The 13591-nt window shown below is 40.5% G+C and overlaps 1 protein-coding gene across 4 annotated transcripts in view; it reads right to left on the reverse strand.

The window, feature by feature from the left end:
- Positions 1-13591, reverse strand: part of ETS1 (ETS proto-oncogene 1, transcription factor) — a 126922-nt gene that overhangs the window by 24704 nt on the left and 88627 nt on the right. For all 4 annotated transcript variants that reach the window (XM_079104126.1, XM_079104127.1, XM_079104129.1 and 1 more), the window contains 4 exons: positions 7451-7570; positions 5672-5872; positions 2439-2516; positions 1293-1541 (listed from right to left, as the gene is read on the reverse strand). In XM_079104126.1, the coding sequence (XP_078960252.1) occupies positions 1293-1541; positions 2439-2516; positions 5672-5872; positions 7451-7570 (648 nt within the window). The remainder of the gene's footprint in view (positions 1-1292; positions 1542-2438; positions 2517-5671; positions 5873-7450; positions 7571-13591) is intronic.

The raw sequence follows: 13591 nt of genomic DNA on the forward strand, positions 1-13591 counted from the left end.
GGTCCCACCCATCCCCTTTGGTCTGAAAACACAAACACCCTGGGGCCCTAAGAAGGACAATTATGGGTTCTGATTTTTGCGGGGACTTTCCCTGCACAGGGACTGTTGGTTATCCCAAAGCTTTCTGGGAGGAAGTGTGAGTCTGATTGCTTGGAGAAGATGACAGCGTGTATGGCCTACAATGTGCACTGGTGATTCTCCAAAGTAAGGGTTCCTTGGGATCGCCTGCCAAAAACCACGGAACAGGGAGTCAGTTGTTGAAACAGAAATCACTGATAGGCTGGCCCAAGTCTGACTTCTGAGAGCAAATGATTCATCAATCACTTGGCTTAGCTTTCTCCTGATCCTCTTCCTACTTATAATTCTTTCCAATTTATCCATCAGAAAAATCATCCTTTCTAGCTTTTCAGAAATCAGCTAGCTCTTTCTTGGATGACCAAGCCCCTCTTTATAATAGACAGCACTTTTCTTAGAAACAAAACAATCTGGACACATTTTTATGTGGTTTTATGTATACCTCTGAGTGTTTCTGCACTGATCGTCAAAGTTGAGTGTATTTTACCTTTCTTGCTTCATGTCAACCAACTCTATTCTGAAACATTTACTTCACTGCCAGTGAATGTTTTATCATTATTATAATAGCCACGTCAACAAGAGTACCTTCTTTTGGAAGTCTCTGGCCACCTCTTTCCCTGGTCCTCTAACTAAATACACACTTTCACCACTCTGCTGATGACTGGGTTCCAAATAAACTCTTGGTTAACCATCTTGTATCTTCCCAAACCAAAGAAGTCACAGGAGGCTAAAGATCCCAGACTGAGCAGCAGAGGTCATTCCAGGTACCAAGTCAGGTTCTAGAGTCTGACTCAGGAAAACAGTGGAAAGAACATCAGGACATATGCAAAGCTTACAGGTTTTTCAAGATGGTCATGATATGAATCAATTTTTCTTTATGTACACCTTGAGCAAAATCCACTCAGAGAAAAGAGAGTAAGCCCTTAAAAAGTGACCAGATTCAACTAGAGTTACTATTTGGATAAAATATTTTACCCAAATAAGTCATTTGATTGTTGATCCTACCAGACTTAAATTCTGACCCTGAGGAGATTTTATCATCATGATGGATGTGATGGATGGAAAAGTCTCAACACCTGGACAGTCTAAGATGGGAAAGCTGAAGCTAAGGAATCTAGAGGGCTAATAATAAGGGGGTAAATTAGAACTGACAAAATTCACAAAAGTAGGTAGGCAATTCTTAGAAACCAAAGAGCTTTTAAAGAGATCTAACCTACCGCGACTGGTCCTCCCCATGCACATGTTGTCTGGGGTTACAACTTCTTGTTTGATGGCAAAGTAGTCAGTCTGCAAGGTGTCTGTCTGGAGAGGGTCCCGGAGAATGACGGAAGGGTAGTCGTTCTCATACTTGAGGGAGAGGAGCTCCTCCGAGCTGATGGGATGGAGTGTCTGGTAGGATTCTGTGATGAAGCTGGGCTCTGAGAACTCAGATGGAGGGACACACTGAGCATGCTCAATACCGTAGCCTGGAGATGAAGAACATTTACCATTGGAGAGAGGTGAAATGAGTGCCTAAAACAAGCAGTTTTTCACCACCTACAAAGGCCCTACAACATGGAATGAGCTGGCTACCTTAGAGATTAAGAGGGAAAAACTTTGTCAAAGGCCTTGGGTTTTTAATCCCACTGTGACCCTTGATAAGAAACTTCCCTTTTCTGGCTTAATTTCCTTATCAATAAGGGTGACTGCAATCTTCCTCAGAGCATTGTAATAGAGATCAAATGATAGTATTTATGTAAAATGCCTACCAATATTTTTGATACTCAGTAAGCTCTTGACATACAGTAGCTAATATTATTGCTGTTATTGGAATAAAAATTGAAGCAAAGTAAAAAGATAAAATGAAAATTAATCTGTTTACAACTCCCTTTGAAAGCCATCAGATAAGGAGAACCTTGCACTAATTCTGCTCCTCTAGCCACCTCCCTAGGACTTAGCTATCCTTAACTATAAAGGATAAATGTTTGCTTTCTAGCGAAGCTACATAGCATGCTCTTAAATGAGGATTTTAGAGGAAATATTGTCAACTCCACTAGTTATAACGGAAAGAACAAGACCAAGGTCAAATTCCTAACACAATCCTCTGATGATAGTCTATAGGATCAAATAGATCAAAAATTTAGGGCCAGGTTGTAATGTTCCTCTGTAGTGTCTAAGAATTTGCAGGTTCATAAGGCAGGGACATAGGTTGAACCTTTGTATTTGTGAAGTAATAAAATAAATAACAATGTGTCTACAGTTAAGAAAATACAATTTTCCATGGAATTACCATGAAGGAGGCTGAGATCAACTGAGATGGGACCTTTCCTAGTGTCCCATTATAATGAGCAAAGCAAGGGAAGAGTAGCGAAGATGCAACTTACTAATGAAGTAATCCGAGGTATAGCGGGATTCTGGATAAGCAGGGTTGACTCCATTAACTTGATACGGTTTCACATCCTCTGCAATGGACAGGGTAGGGAGTGAGATAAAGGAGCCAGCACGCAAGTAACACTTGGCCTAAAAGGATCTTGGATTCAGGACCACAATGATCTCAACTCTTTTTCTAAGAAATCTGCAAATTCATTAACTGAGTTGGTGTCTGAGTCTACCCTGACTGGGGCCTTGTCTAGGGATGAGATCACGAAAGTATGGTTAAGTTTATTATTTCAGTAGCTGAAAAATGGGATTTAATATCTTGGAAAGAGAATCAGTGAGTAATCATCCAGGGTTGGGAAAACACTCAGCACTCACTCTCAATATCTTTCATCTATATGTGCAAGTACCATGTTAGAGATTAGAATCAAAGGTTTGACTCTGTCTCTCAGGAGGTTACCAAGACTGCCTAACCCTCAAACTGATCAGTGGAAACCTTTTCAGAAATACATTGCAATCTTTAGGCAGGCAGATCTTATATCTTCAACTTCTTATAACAGATGCCTGGTTTTTGTTCTGTGTTTTTCCCATTGCTCTCAGAATTCAAGTTCAGGCCCAGACAAGAAGTGGGGACACTGGTAAGGTGACTCCACTTGGTGAACCACAAGGACTTGGATAAAGAGACAGAAGAGCAACATAATCAAACTGCTGCCAGATGCCAACTTCCCAGTGAAGTAGAAAGGGATGGAGAGGAAGGGTAACCAAGAACAGAAATGCTTTCCACCAAGTCACAGTAAGCTTGAAATCCTCTGGTTACCCGAGAATCACACAGGTTAGTTTCTGACTCTTTTATGGAGCCATCTGACTGTAACAATCAGACATAAAGACAGCATGTTGGTTTAGGCTTTTCCTCAGGTATCTGATAGCTTGTTGGGCACAAGGGCTGATGGGTAAACAAGTTTATGCCTGTACAGGGGAAAAAAACAGTTCCCAGTTGAGATAAAATGATTAAACTTTGTTTTAGTGGCTTATCAGATTGAAACATCCCCTGTACCTTTGGCCTTCCACCCCACCCCAAACAGCTATGTTCTTGGGTGCTGTGTGGCTTTGGTTTCATGACAGAACCAAAGCTACAGCCTCAGTACAAACATCGTGCTCATTTCTTCAAGTATGTGAATCTGAAGAGGGATGGTTTTTCACTGCCTTTCTTGATGGAACATTGGGTGGGACGATATGATTTCTTTTCTCGAACATACTCAATTACATACTATTTATCCTTATGTTATTCCTTTGCAAAAAAGCAGATCAAATCTATCTAAGGGTTCAGAAGTTACACCTGAATCCACATTATCACAGAAAGAACACAGGGCAGGAAGTTAAATTTTAAAGGCCAGTCTCAGCAACTTAGCAAGGTCCTAAGTAACTTAGTGAGATGCTGTCTCTAAATAAAATATAAAAAGGGCTGGGGGTTGTAGCTCAGTGGTTAAGCACCCCTAGGTTCAATCCCTAGTACCAAAAAAAAAAAAAAAAAAAAAAGTCAGATTCAGTGGTGCATGTCTAATCCCAAAGTGTCTGGGAGGTTAAAGCAAGCAGATCACAAGTTCAAGGCCAACCTCAGCAACTGTGTCTTAAAATAGAAAGTTAAAAGTGTGGGGGATATACCTCAGTGGAAGAGCACCCCTGGGTTCAATCCCCAGTACCACAAAAACAAATATGAAAAAGTTAAATGAAAAATATATTTAAAAGTTAAATCAAAAAGTTTAAGGAAATTGAGGAAATCACCTAATCTGAGCCTCGTTTCACAGACAAGGACCACAGTAGTCCTTGCCCTTCCAATCTCACAGGGTTATTTTGATAATACAATGAGAAAATGTATTTTGAAGCACTTTGGAAACAAGGAGGCACTCTGTAGATATTAATTATAACACGATCAGGGCAGGTTTAGACAACCCAAGAGCACCTGGCAGCTCCATTACAATAAACACAGAGAAACATTATATTTGTAGAACATATTTGAGTTACATGGTCTGGTGGAATCTGCTGTTGTTTAGAAGCCAGCAGTTAAATCAGATCTGTGAGGAGTCTGCCATATCTGTTCCCTCTATAAACAGGTTGCTCGTGTCAACACCTAGGAGTGGGTGTGCATGCAGCTATACTGATAACATGCCGGTGCTGAGAAGACTGTGAAGCTGCCCGCCAGTCCTGGGTAGCAGCAGCCGCAGAAAGATTCACTTGACGGTCGAGTGTGTTCATTTATTTATTATTTTTCAACAGAGAGGCTAAAAAGAAGGACTCAAGATCTCACTTCTGTGCCCCTAAGAATCTAATTCAAGTCTCTCTTGAGCCCTGCAGGAGTGGAAAATAGTCTTAAACAAAGGAAGGCATTATACGGAACAAGAGTGCTAATCCTGAGCTTTGCACCCTTCCCCCTGTGTCTGTGCCAAGGGTTGGAGTCGGTGGACCACAGGGAGAGGGTGGGCCTAGGTTAGAGAGGGCAACGGGCTTCTAGGCTTACAGTCATCTGGAGGGCAATGCTGACTGCTGGTAACTACGATTTATTTTAAGAAGAAATACAGAAAAATAAGTGTAAAAACACCCCAGTTTGCCGCCTGTTGCTGTTTCTATACTCAGCCAGGGCTGTGGGACATGAGTCACTTGGTCCAAAAAGGTTGGAGGAGGCCGGTAGGGAAGGCCGTGTCATTACAAGGTTGCAACACAGCGTCCTGATATAACCTCAGTTGCTGCTCCAGATGTAAAAGGTATTGTGGCCACTGAATTCCCGTCCAGTTAGTGGGCAGAGAAGCCTGTCCTATTAATGACCTTGGAGAAACTAAGCTTTCCTGTAGATGTGACCAGGTATTATGTGGCTATAGAACAAGGGAGTACTAAGATTGCCAGGAAAAAAAATCCTAAATCTATTTCAAGGTTGGCTGTGGGCACTGCTTGTTCAAATAGTGCATGGTTCTAAGAGAAAGACTAGATCAGAATTTTGCCCAACAAGAAGCTACAGGAGTACAATCATGCCAAAAGATTAAAATCTGAACTCCTAATATTTAGAAGAAAAAGAAACAAACACACACTGAGCACCTGCTAGATGACAGGCACAACACCAGGAACATCCCCAGGAACTGCTTAAGCCATGGCTGGCACTGGTGTCCCACCACTGGGTCAGTCCTACCTGCTCTTACAGCAACTTCACACAACGCCCCACCTGCCACACACACAGTTGCCACACATTTACCTTTTTGCAGAATCTCTAGATGTTCCCATAAGATGTCTCCAACAAAGTCTGGAGCCAGCTCAAGGAAGCAGTCTTTACCCAGGGCACAGAGGGCTGCTCCATTCATGCAGAACTTTTGGAAGTCCACACCCTTCAGGCTGAACTCATTCACAGCCCACATCACCCAATCCCGAACATGGGTTTCTGTCCACTGCCGGGGGTCTACGGGAAGAGAGCAATGAAGATGGAATAAATTGGGTTCTGGAGAAGATGCTGAAGAACCTACACATACATGAGGACACTATCCTATCCACTGAATTAGGAGGTGCCAGACCACACGCATCTCCATTACCCTCCTCTCCACATTCAACATTCCACCTCCTCTATTTTGTCAGCTAGGAGGAACTATAGTCAGCCACAAAGTCACACTTATGTGAGTATTTCCTGCCTTCCATGCAGGTGAAGTTTTCCATGAATCTCCTCTCTCACTGCCTTATTTCCATTAGACTTAAAAAAATCTCCAGACAAGGGAATAAATGACTTCTTTAATAACAATAATAACAAACTGAAGTGTTTTCTACAAATTACACATGCCGATCCCTGCTCTTAACCATTATAATGTACTTGGGATCATTATTCTCAATTATTTTTATCTTAGTCAATGATGCTTAGAAATAAATCGTAGCAATTAGTATTCCTAAATCATTCAAATGGCACTTGGAAATGACTTTATTATGTGCCTACATTATTCTCCGATACCCAGGCAAAGCTGTACATACCACAGACTCTGCTCTGAGTAGCACTGTAGTACAGATGATATATAATCTTCTTATGTGACCTGAGGTTTAATACGGTTATACCTGCCAGTGACACTCAAAAAACTCAGCAGACAGCAGGTAGTAGTAATCACATTGTAGGTGCTCCAAGGGTACCCACTTCAATCTAGCAGACTGCATCATGAGATGCTGGAAAACCCAGTGGTCAGAATTCACTTTATTCTGCCTTGTGATAGTGAAAGGATATTGGGCATCACTGCCCTCTGAGGTCTGTCGGAAGGTTGTAAAACATGGAAAAAGGTGTATAGGCACATTCACAGACTATCTAAAGCTCGTGTTTAATGAGGCTGGAGGTCACTCATCGAACAGCAGAACTGTCCTGATCTAAAGACAGCCTTACTCTTAACAGAAATGTGTCCTTTCCACTCTGGCTTGCTCATGAAAAATGCTCCTTGGTGAAGGACGATGTGTTCTAAACTCACTTCTTCTTTCTGACAATTCCAGACCTCTTCAATTTAATAAACCCTTTCAGACAAGAACACCCTATGGGCAAACACGTTTTACCAAAGTACATGGAAGAGAAAAGAGAAATCAGTAAATTTCAGGAAATACAGCTCACTGAGTTCAACAAATGCTGGCCCAGAATGACTCTGAGACAAAGTTTCCCCAACTTGTTGGCACTTTAGAATCATTTAAAGAGCTTAAAAAATATGGATGCCACCAGCGATTAAGACAGAATCCATTTTGAATAGGGCCTGGCCTTGGAAGTTTTCAAAGATCAATAGAGCATTTGAATACACAGACTCAGGAGTCACTGTCCTGAGAAGAAAATGGCAGGGACAAAACTGGGAAGTGGATCATCACCCATATGTGTGTTTATGGTTGTTCTGATGGACATCTAGGACAACTCAGAGCTGCTGATTCTCGTGTAATTAGTCCAATGTCTGCCACACTATAGATGAGAGAATGAGCCTTCCCTACAGCTCTGGCCCTGGTCTCTCTTTTTCCAACTTCAACAGCATACCTTTTGGGATTCCCAGTCGTTGTTGCTCTTTTGTGAAACCACTGAAAGTAGCTTTCAATGCTTGGGACATCATTTCTTTGCTGCTTGGAGTTAATAGTGGGACATCTGCACATTCCATATCTGTAAGAAAAAATAGAATATTATTCAGCCATAAAGAGCAATGAAATTATGACATTTGTTAATAATTGGATGGAACTGGAAACTATCATGCTAAGCGAAATAAGACAATCTCAGAAAACCAAAGGCCAAATGTTCTCTCTGATATGTGGTTGCTAACTCCAAATGAGTGGGGGAGGGGAAGGGAAAAATAGAAGTACTTTGAATTAGACAAAGGGGAATGAAGGGAAGAGAGGAGGATTGGTAGTGGGAAAGTTAATAAAATGAATTGGACATTACTTTCCTGTGTTTATATATGAATATACAACCAATATAATTCCACATCATGTACTACCAGAAGAATGGGAAGTTATACTCCATGTATGTATCAAATGTATCAAATATATGTATCAAAATACATTCTAATGTCATATATAAAAAAGAACAAATAATAAAAAAGAACATATGAATGACAAATTAAATTGACAATTAAGCATTCATAAGACAGAGTATGGATAGACTGAAGAAGGCAAGCTGAAAAAGAACTATGTTAACATCCTCATTAGAGCAGGTAAAATTTAAGGAGCTTTCCACAACATGCTAGGCCCCTTAAAATGCACACACATACACACACACAAAAAAAAAAAACCCTAATTCTTGCCTGTAATGTCCTGCATCCCTAACAAATAAAATATGCTTATTCTTTCTGTATGCCTCTAGAAGTTTACCCATATATAGTCCCTACTTATCTTTCAAATTCACTGAAAACATTAGCATTACTACATATTTACAGTTATCTATGAAAAAGAAAGAAATTTATTTATTGAATCAATAATTATTTAGCACTTATTATATGCAAGGAATCAGAAAAACAAATAGCAGTAAACAAGACAAATGGCCCCTGGATACCTGATTTATGCAGTGAATATGGTCATTAAAAATCTATTGACACAATTAAATGGTCAAATACAATGTCAATTAAAGGTTTCAAAAGACAAGTACAAGATGCATGTTAACATAAACAGGAATTCCTGCAAGCCTGGAGAACCAGGAAGAGCATCTCTTAGGAGAAGAGAAATATTTGACCTGAGATCTGAGAGATGCATGGGCATGTAGGAAGCAAAGACTTCTAGTCCAATGGTTCTCAAAGCATGGTGTACGGAGCAGCTATATCAGCATCACTGGAAATTATCAAATTCAAATTTTCAGACCCATGCCAGGCATACTGGGGTCAGAGCAGAGCCCAGAAATCTGTTTTTTAACACAGAATCTAGGTGACCCTGATGAGCAGTAAGGAAGAGGACTATAATTCTAGCCAAAGGCAATAGAACAGATGAAGGTAATTAGATCCAAAAGGGGATTTGACATGAGTTAGTTCCAAATAGGTCAATGCAGCTGAAGCACAGTGACCAAGGAGCACAGTGGCTTGAGATGAAGTTGAAGAGGTAAGCAGGAAACCTGCTAAGGAACCTACCATTTTATCCTAAGGAAAACAGAAAGTCACTGAGGTTCATGCAGAGGGATGAGCTGACCACATTTGGTTTTAAGATAGCCTTGGCTGTTCTGTAAGAAATGGTTTAGAATAGTGAGTATGAATGGATGTGGGAAGACTTGTAAGAAAGTTATGGGCATTAGTTCTGGTGAAAGCTGATGGTGGCTTTGGTGACTAGAAAGAAGGTGAGGCTGATAAAGTAAGCAGGCAAACTTGAAGGCTGAATACAGTAGCAGGTAAAATCCATAAAACTTGGTTTACATAGGTGATACAGGTGTATCAACACCTGCAGATTTGCCAACTTGTCATTACTAGATAGACCCACATGCATCTTTACCTCTGCTCTGTCCTGCCCCTCCCGCAACTGCCCACCCCGTTCACAGGTACATAATTATTGCAAAGGTACGTAACTATTGCAAAGTAACTATTGCAAAGTAGCTAAAGTCAAACATCTCCTGAATTTATCTCAGTTTCAATTTCTCACCCAAAGTTAATCCCTCCCAGTCTTCCTGTGACCTTTGGCCGGGATGCACTTCACTGCAATGATTATTTTAGAGGCCTGAATCTTCAGTGTACCACAGGTTGAAATTGACTTATAAAAGTGCCAAGTTTCACACAAAGGTACTGCAGAAGTTCCTTTGTAGTCATTTCCAAACCTTGTCTAGTTAAAAAGAAATCCCTGAACATACATAATGTGTTATTGGCTAAAAAAAAACTGGAAACGTAGAAGGAAAAAGATAAATGGCAATCTCCAGAAAAGAAGCAAATATATTGCCTCTGAATGTCAAAATGAATGGAAATTATATTGCACAAACAAAGAACAGGTGGCAACTTCCCTCCTGTTTGCTTTCAGGAAACTGCTCATAGTCCAATCTCTGACCAGGAAGGACAGGAGGGCTCACTGTAGTAGCTATCCCAGGCTCTGCTAATGAAAGGGAAACCGAAGTTCCAGGGAGTAATGATTTGGATTGCTCTGGGACATGCCCCAAAAAAATCTAATGGAAAAATCACCATGCCTCCCTCCAGGAAGACTGACAAAATGATGGAAAATCCCAGATTGTTAGGGAAAAATAAAATGGGGGAAAGAGATGGAATGTTGATTACATAACATCCATCCATTCAAACGATGAAGGAATCATCAAATGAGTCACTGAGAAAAACATCAATGCTCCCCATTCGTCCTCACTCAACGAGTCAGAGAACAGCTAAGTGGCAGGTCCAGAAATGTCTCCCCTTTATAAGGGAAGTCATTTTCACTACCAAAAACAAAAAACAAAAAAACAAAAGGACTGCAGTTAACCAGAGTGTTGCTTCTGAGAGAAGGGGCAACTACAACATCCCCAATTCCTAGCACAAGGCTAAACATTCAAGTCAATCGACAAATACTTTGTGAATTGAAATTTTCCAAACTTGAATCAACTTTCCTCCCTTCACTCCCATCCAACATAAATTCGTGAACTTGAACTGTGTGAGTTTTGTTTTGTGTTTGTTCCCTCTGTTAAATTTATGACTCGATGAAAAGGACTTTACTTGATGACGGAAACTGGCCAGGACAACTCGTGGAAAATGCAGGCCAGGCCAAACCGACAGGCCGCAGTTCTGCTGCAGACTGGAGCTGAAGGATCAGACTGGCTGGGAGGCCTCAGGCACCTCCTAAACATGAGCACCTGAACAGCGTGGTGCCCTTGTGTGGTGAAGGTCAAGGGTGACAGAAGAAAGCCTGAGAGAGAGGTTTCCCTAAGTCCACTTCCTCTAACTACACACTCTGGCAACAGGGTCTAGGAAGGAGTGCTGAGTGGACGATTCCTCACTCAGGTTTCTGCTTCCTGTTTTTGGAGCCCGCATTTCCGGATTCTGACTTAGTCTTTCTGAAGGAAGCAGCTGGAGTCACTTTTGTGCCTGTCCACCTCGCCACCCTCTTCAAAACCCCAGTCCACATGCAGTCAGCCACAGTGGCACAGGGGTCCCATTGGTGATACCTGGCCACTGTCCCTTTGGCTGTGGGATTCAAGTGTTGGATCTCCTGAAAAAGTTCTCAGAGTCCTACTGTAAACCCATCCCAGCACACCTGAGATACTTGCATATGGATCAAGTCCAAATGATATCAAATCCAGAGCTCAAGCTCCAGTAGATGGCACAGCAATGTCTTTGGACCCAAAAAATGCAGAAGAGAAAATCAGAGCTTTCCCCACATTGGAAAAATGTGATTTTTTGTTTAAAAAAAAAAAAACTTCTATATGTAAGTGAACAGTTAGCCAGAATTGTCTTTTTTCAGTGGTATGGGTATTGCACTTCAATGATAGTGAATAATTGTGCTCATAAGTGGATACTAACAGAAAGAATTAAATTCATCATATAAAACACTAATGCAAGAAGTCTCTCTGGGTAGCTTGCTCATAACTGTAGCAGTTCTGGTAATTACTCAGATCAATAATAATAATAATGAAATCATTACAGGTGGGTTAGCCCAAGCAGACATCTCTATTATTTTTTAAATATTTTAGTTCACTACCTATTATAATACTTTCACATTAGCACCAAATATTTCTAATTTTAGGAACACCACTTAGACATTTAATAAGTACCTCTGTAGATGTTAACTAATTATGGAAAAAATACTGAAATGGCCTTTGTGTTAATAATTACACTATACTAAGTTCAAATAACACATTTGTCTCAAAATGCTGAGAACCTACCCTGAAGAAAGACAGTGCCAATACAGTGTACAGTGGATACTCTTCAACACATGCTCTGGAAATTGGTGACATAAATGTTATAATTAGATTTCTTGCTCACTGGTCATTTCTTAGGATCCTAAATCTGAGTTAATATTTATTATAATAACCCTAGATGTCTGAAAGGAAAGTTGTACTTAAGTTAGTGAATGAATAACCATCTAAGACTGCACAGTGTCAAGGCGAGTAGGAGCTCTCCTTGCATCTGCAAGGCATACCGAGTCTGTGGTATTTTCAATGTGGGAAACATCTGCTCATTTTCACTGTGGCCTAACTCCCAACCACCTCATACATGTTTCAAGTGAAATGTAAAACAGGGGTTTCCATTCGCTCGTATGTAACTTGAAGGGAAGGGCTGTTCCATTTCTAAGAACCCTTCAAAGGTGTTTCATGTGTCTTTTTATACCATTTTTGAGTTCTCTGAAACTGAATGGCTCATGTCGACAATATTACATAGAATTTAAACTTGAAGTAGCTTTTGTTCAGCAAGAAGTTCAAGACATTTTGTCTTACTGGCCTCACCAGTTTTTCTCTCCATGTGCCCAATAAATGACAAAGAGAAGACTAGAACATCTGGGATCCTAGGGTGTTAAGAGACACAGCTAAAGATAGGAAATCCATTGCACAGGTCCCAGCCATGGGTACCACTGATCAGGGCCAAATTCCAGTGGATTACAATGAGACTAGCCATGTGAGTTGGATTATGTCACAATCAGAGCAGCACGAACCAAATACCAAGGATGGATGATGTGCCTTACATCTGAGAACTGCTATACAGATTGCCAGAAACCTCCACATATACTACTTTATCTCTCAGGGGTATAGAAAGGTATATACAGGGTTCCCATTCTCCGATGAGGAAACAAAACATCCTCAGATTAAAGGTTTGGTCTAAATCACGGGAGGAAAGACCAACCAGGGCCAGAAGCCAGTCTTCCAACTCTTAAAAGTCAGGATCTTTCTGCTCTATTACACTGCAAATGGGAACAGATCACAAATTAAAAAAAAAAAAAAAATCAGAGCTAAGAGACAATGAGACCTTTAATTTCTTTGTTTGAAAATCAGATAAATTTGAAGAACTAATTCAACACTTAAAACTATTCCAAGAAACCCTGCATTTCATATGGCTAGCCCCATAAGACATTATTAAAAGTCATTTACAGAATCATCTATATTCTTCTCCTTTCCTAGGACTAAGGATAGTGAGAGTTCCTTCCTTCCACATGATGCAGATGGATTAAATGACAACCTGGTTTCCTTCCCTGCCATTAATCAACCTGAGTCACCCTAATGGGCCATTGTATACATAATATAAGGCTTAACCTTTATGTAATTAGGGAAGAATGCTTCTGATTTATATGAGTAGGGGGTAAAAAACAATTATCCAAATGAAAAAAACAGGATTCTGAAGATAAGGAAAAAGGAGAGGGACATCAAGAGGTTGACTTGGCTTGTTGGTCAAAATCTGGGAGTTCTGATCTCACTTTTACCATTGGTGTATTATCACTGGGTAAGTCACTTATTCGATTCATGTCTAAAAGAGATCAGCTAAGGGGCTGGAGGTATAGTTCCATAGTAAAGCACTTGCCTAGCATGCACAAGGCCCTGGGTTCCATCTTCGGTACTGCAAAAATAAAAAAATAAAAATAAAGAAAAGAAATAAAGGAGAAAGGAGGAAAGAAAAAAAGAAGCATTCAGTTAAGAGGTGATGTCTCTATCCTTCAACAAGTTTTATAGTGTTCATCTGGCAATTTCAAGACATACACAAAAGTAGAGGGAAATGTATTATGAACCCCTATTCAAAATCTACCAACCTTC

The sequence above is a fragment of the Sciurus vulgaris genome (assembly GCF_902686455.1).
Source record: "Sciurus vulgaris genome assembly, chromosome: 11".
Taxonomy (NCBI): domain Eukaryota; kingdom Metazoa; phylum Chordata; class Mammalia; order Rodentia; family Sciuridae; genus Sciurus; species Sciurus vulgaris.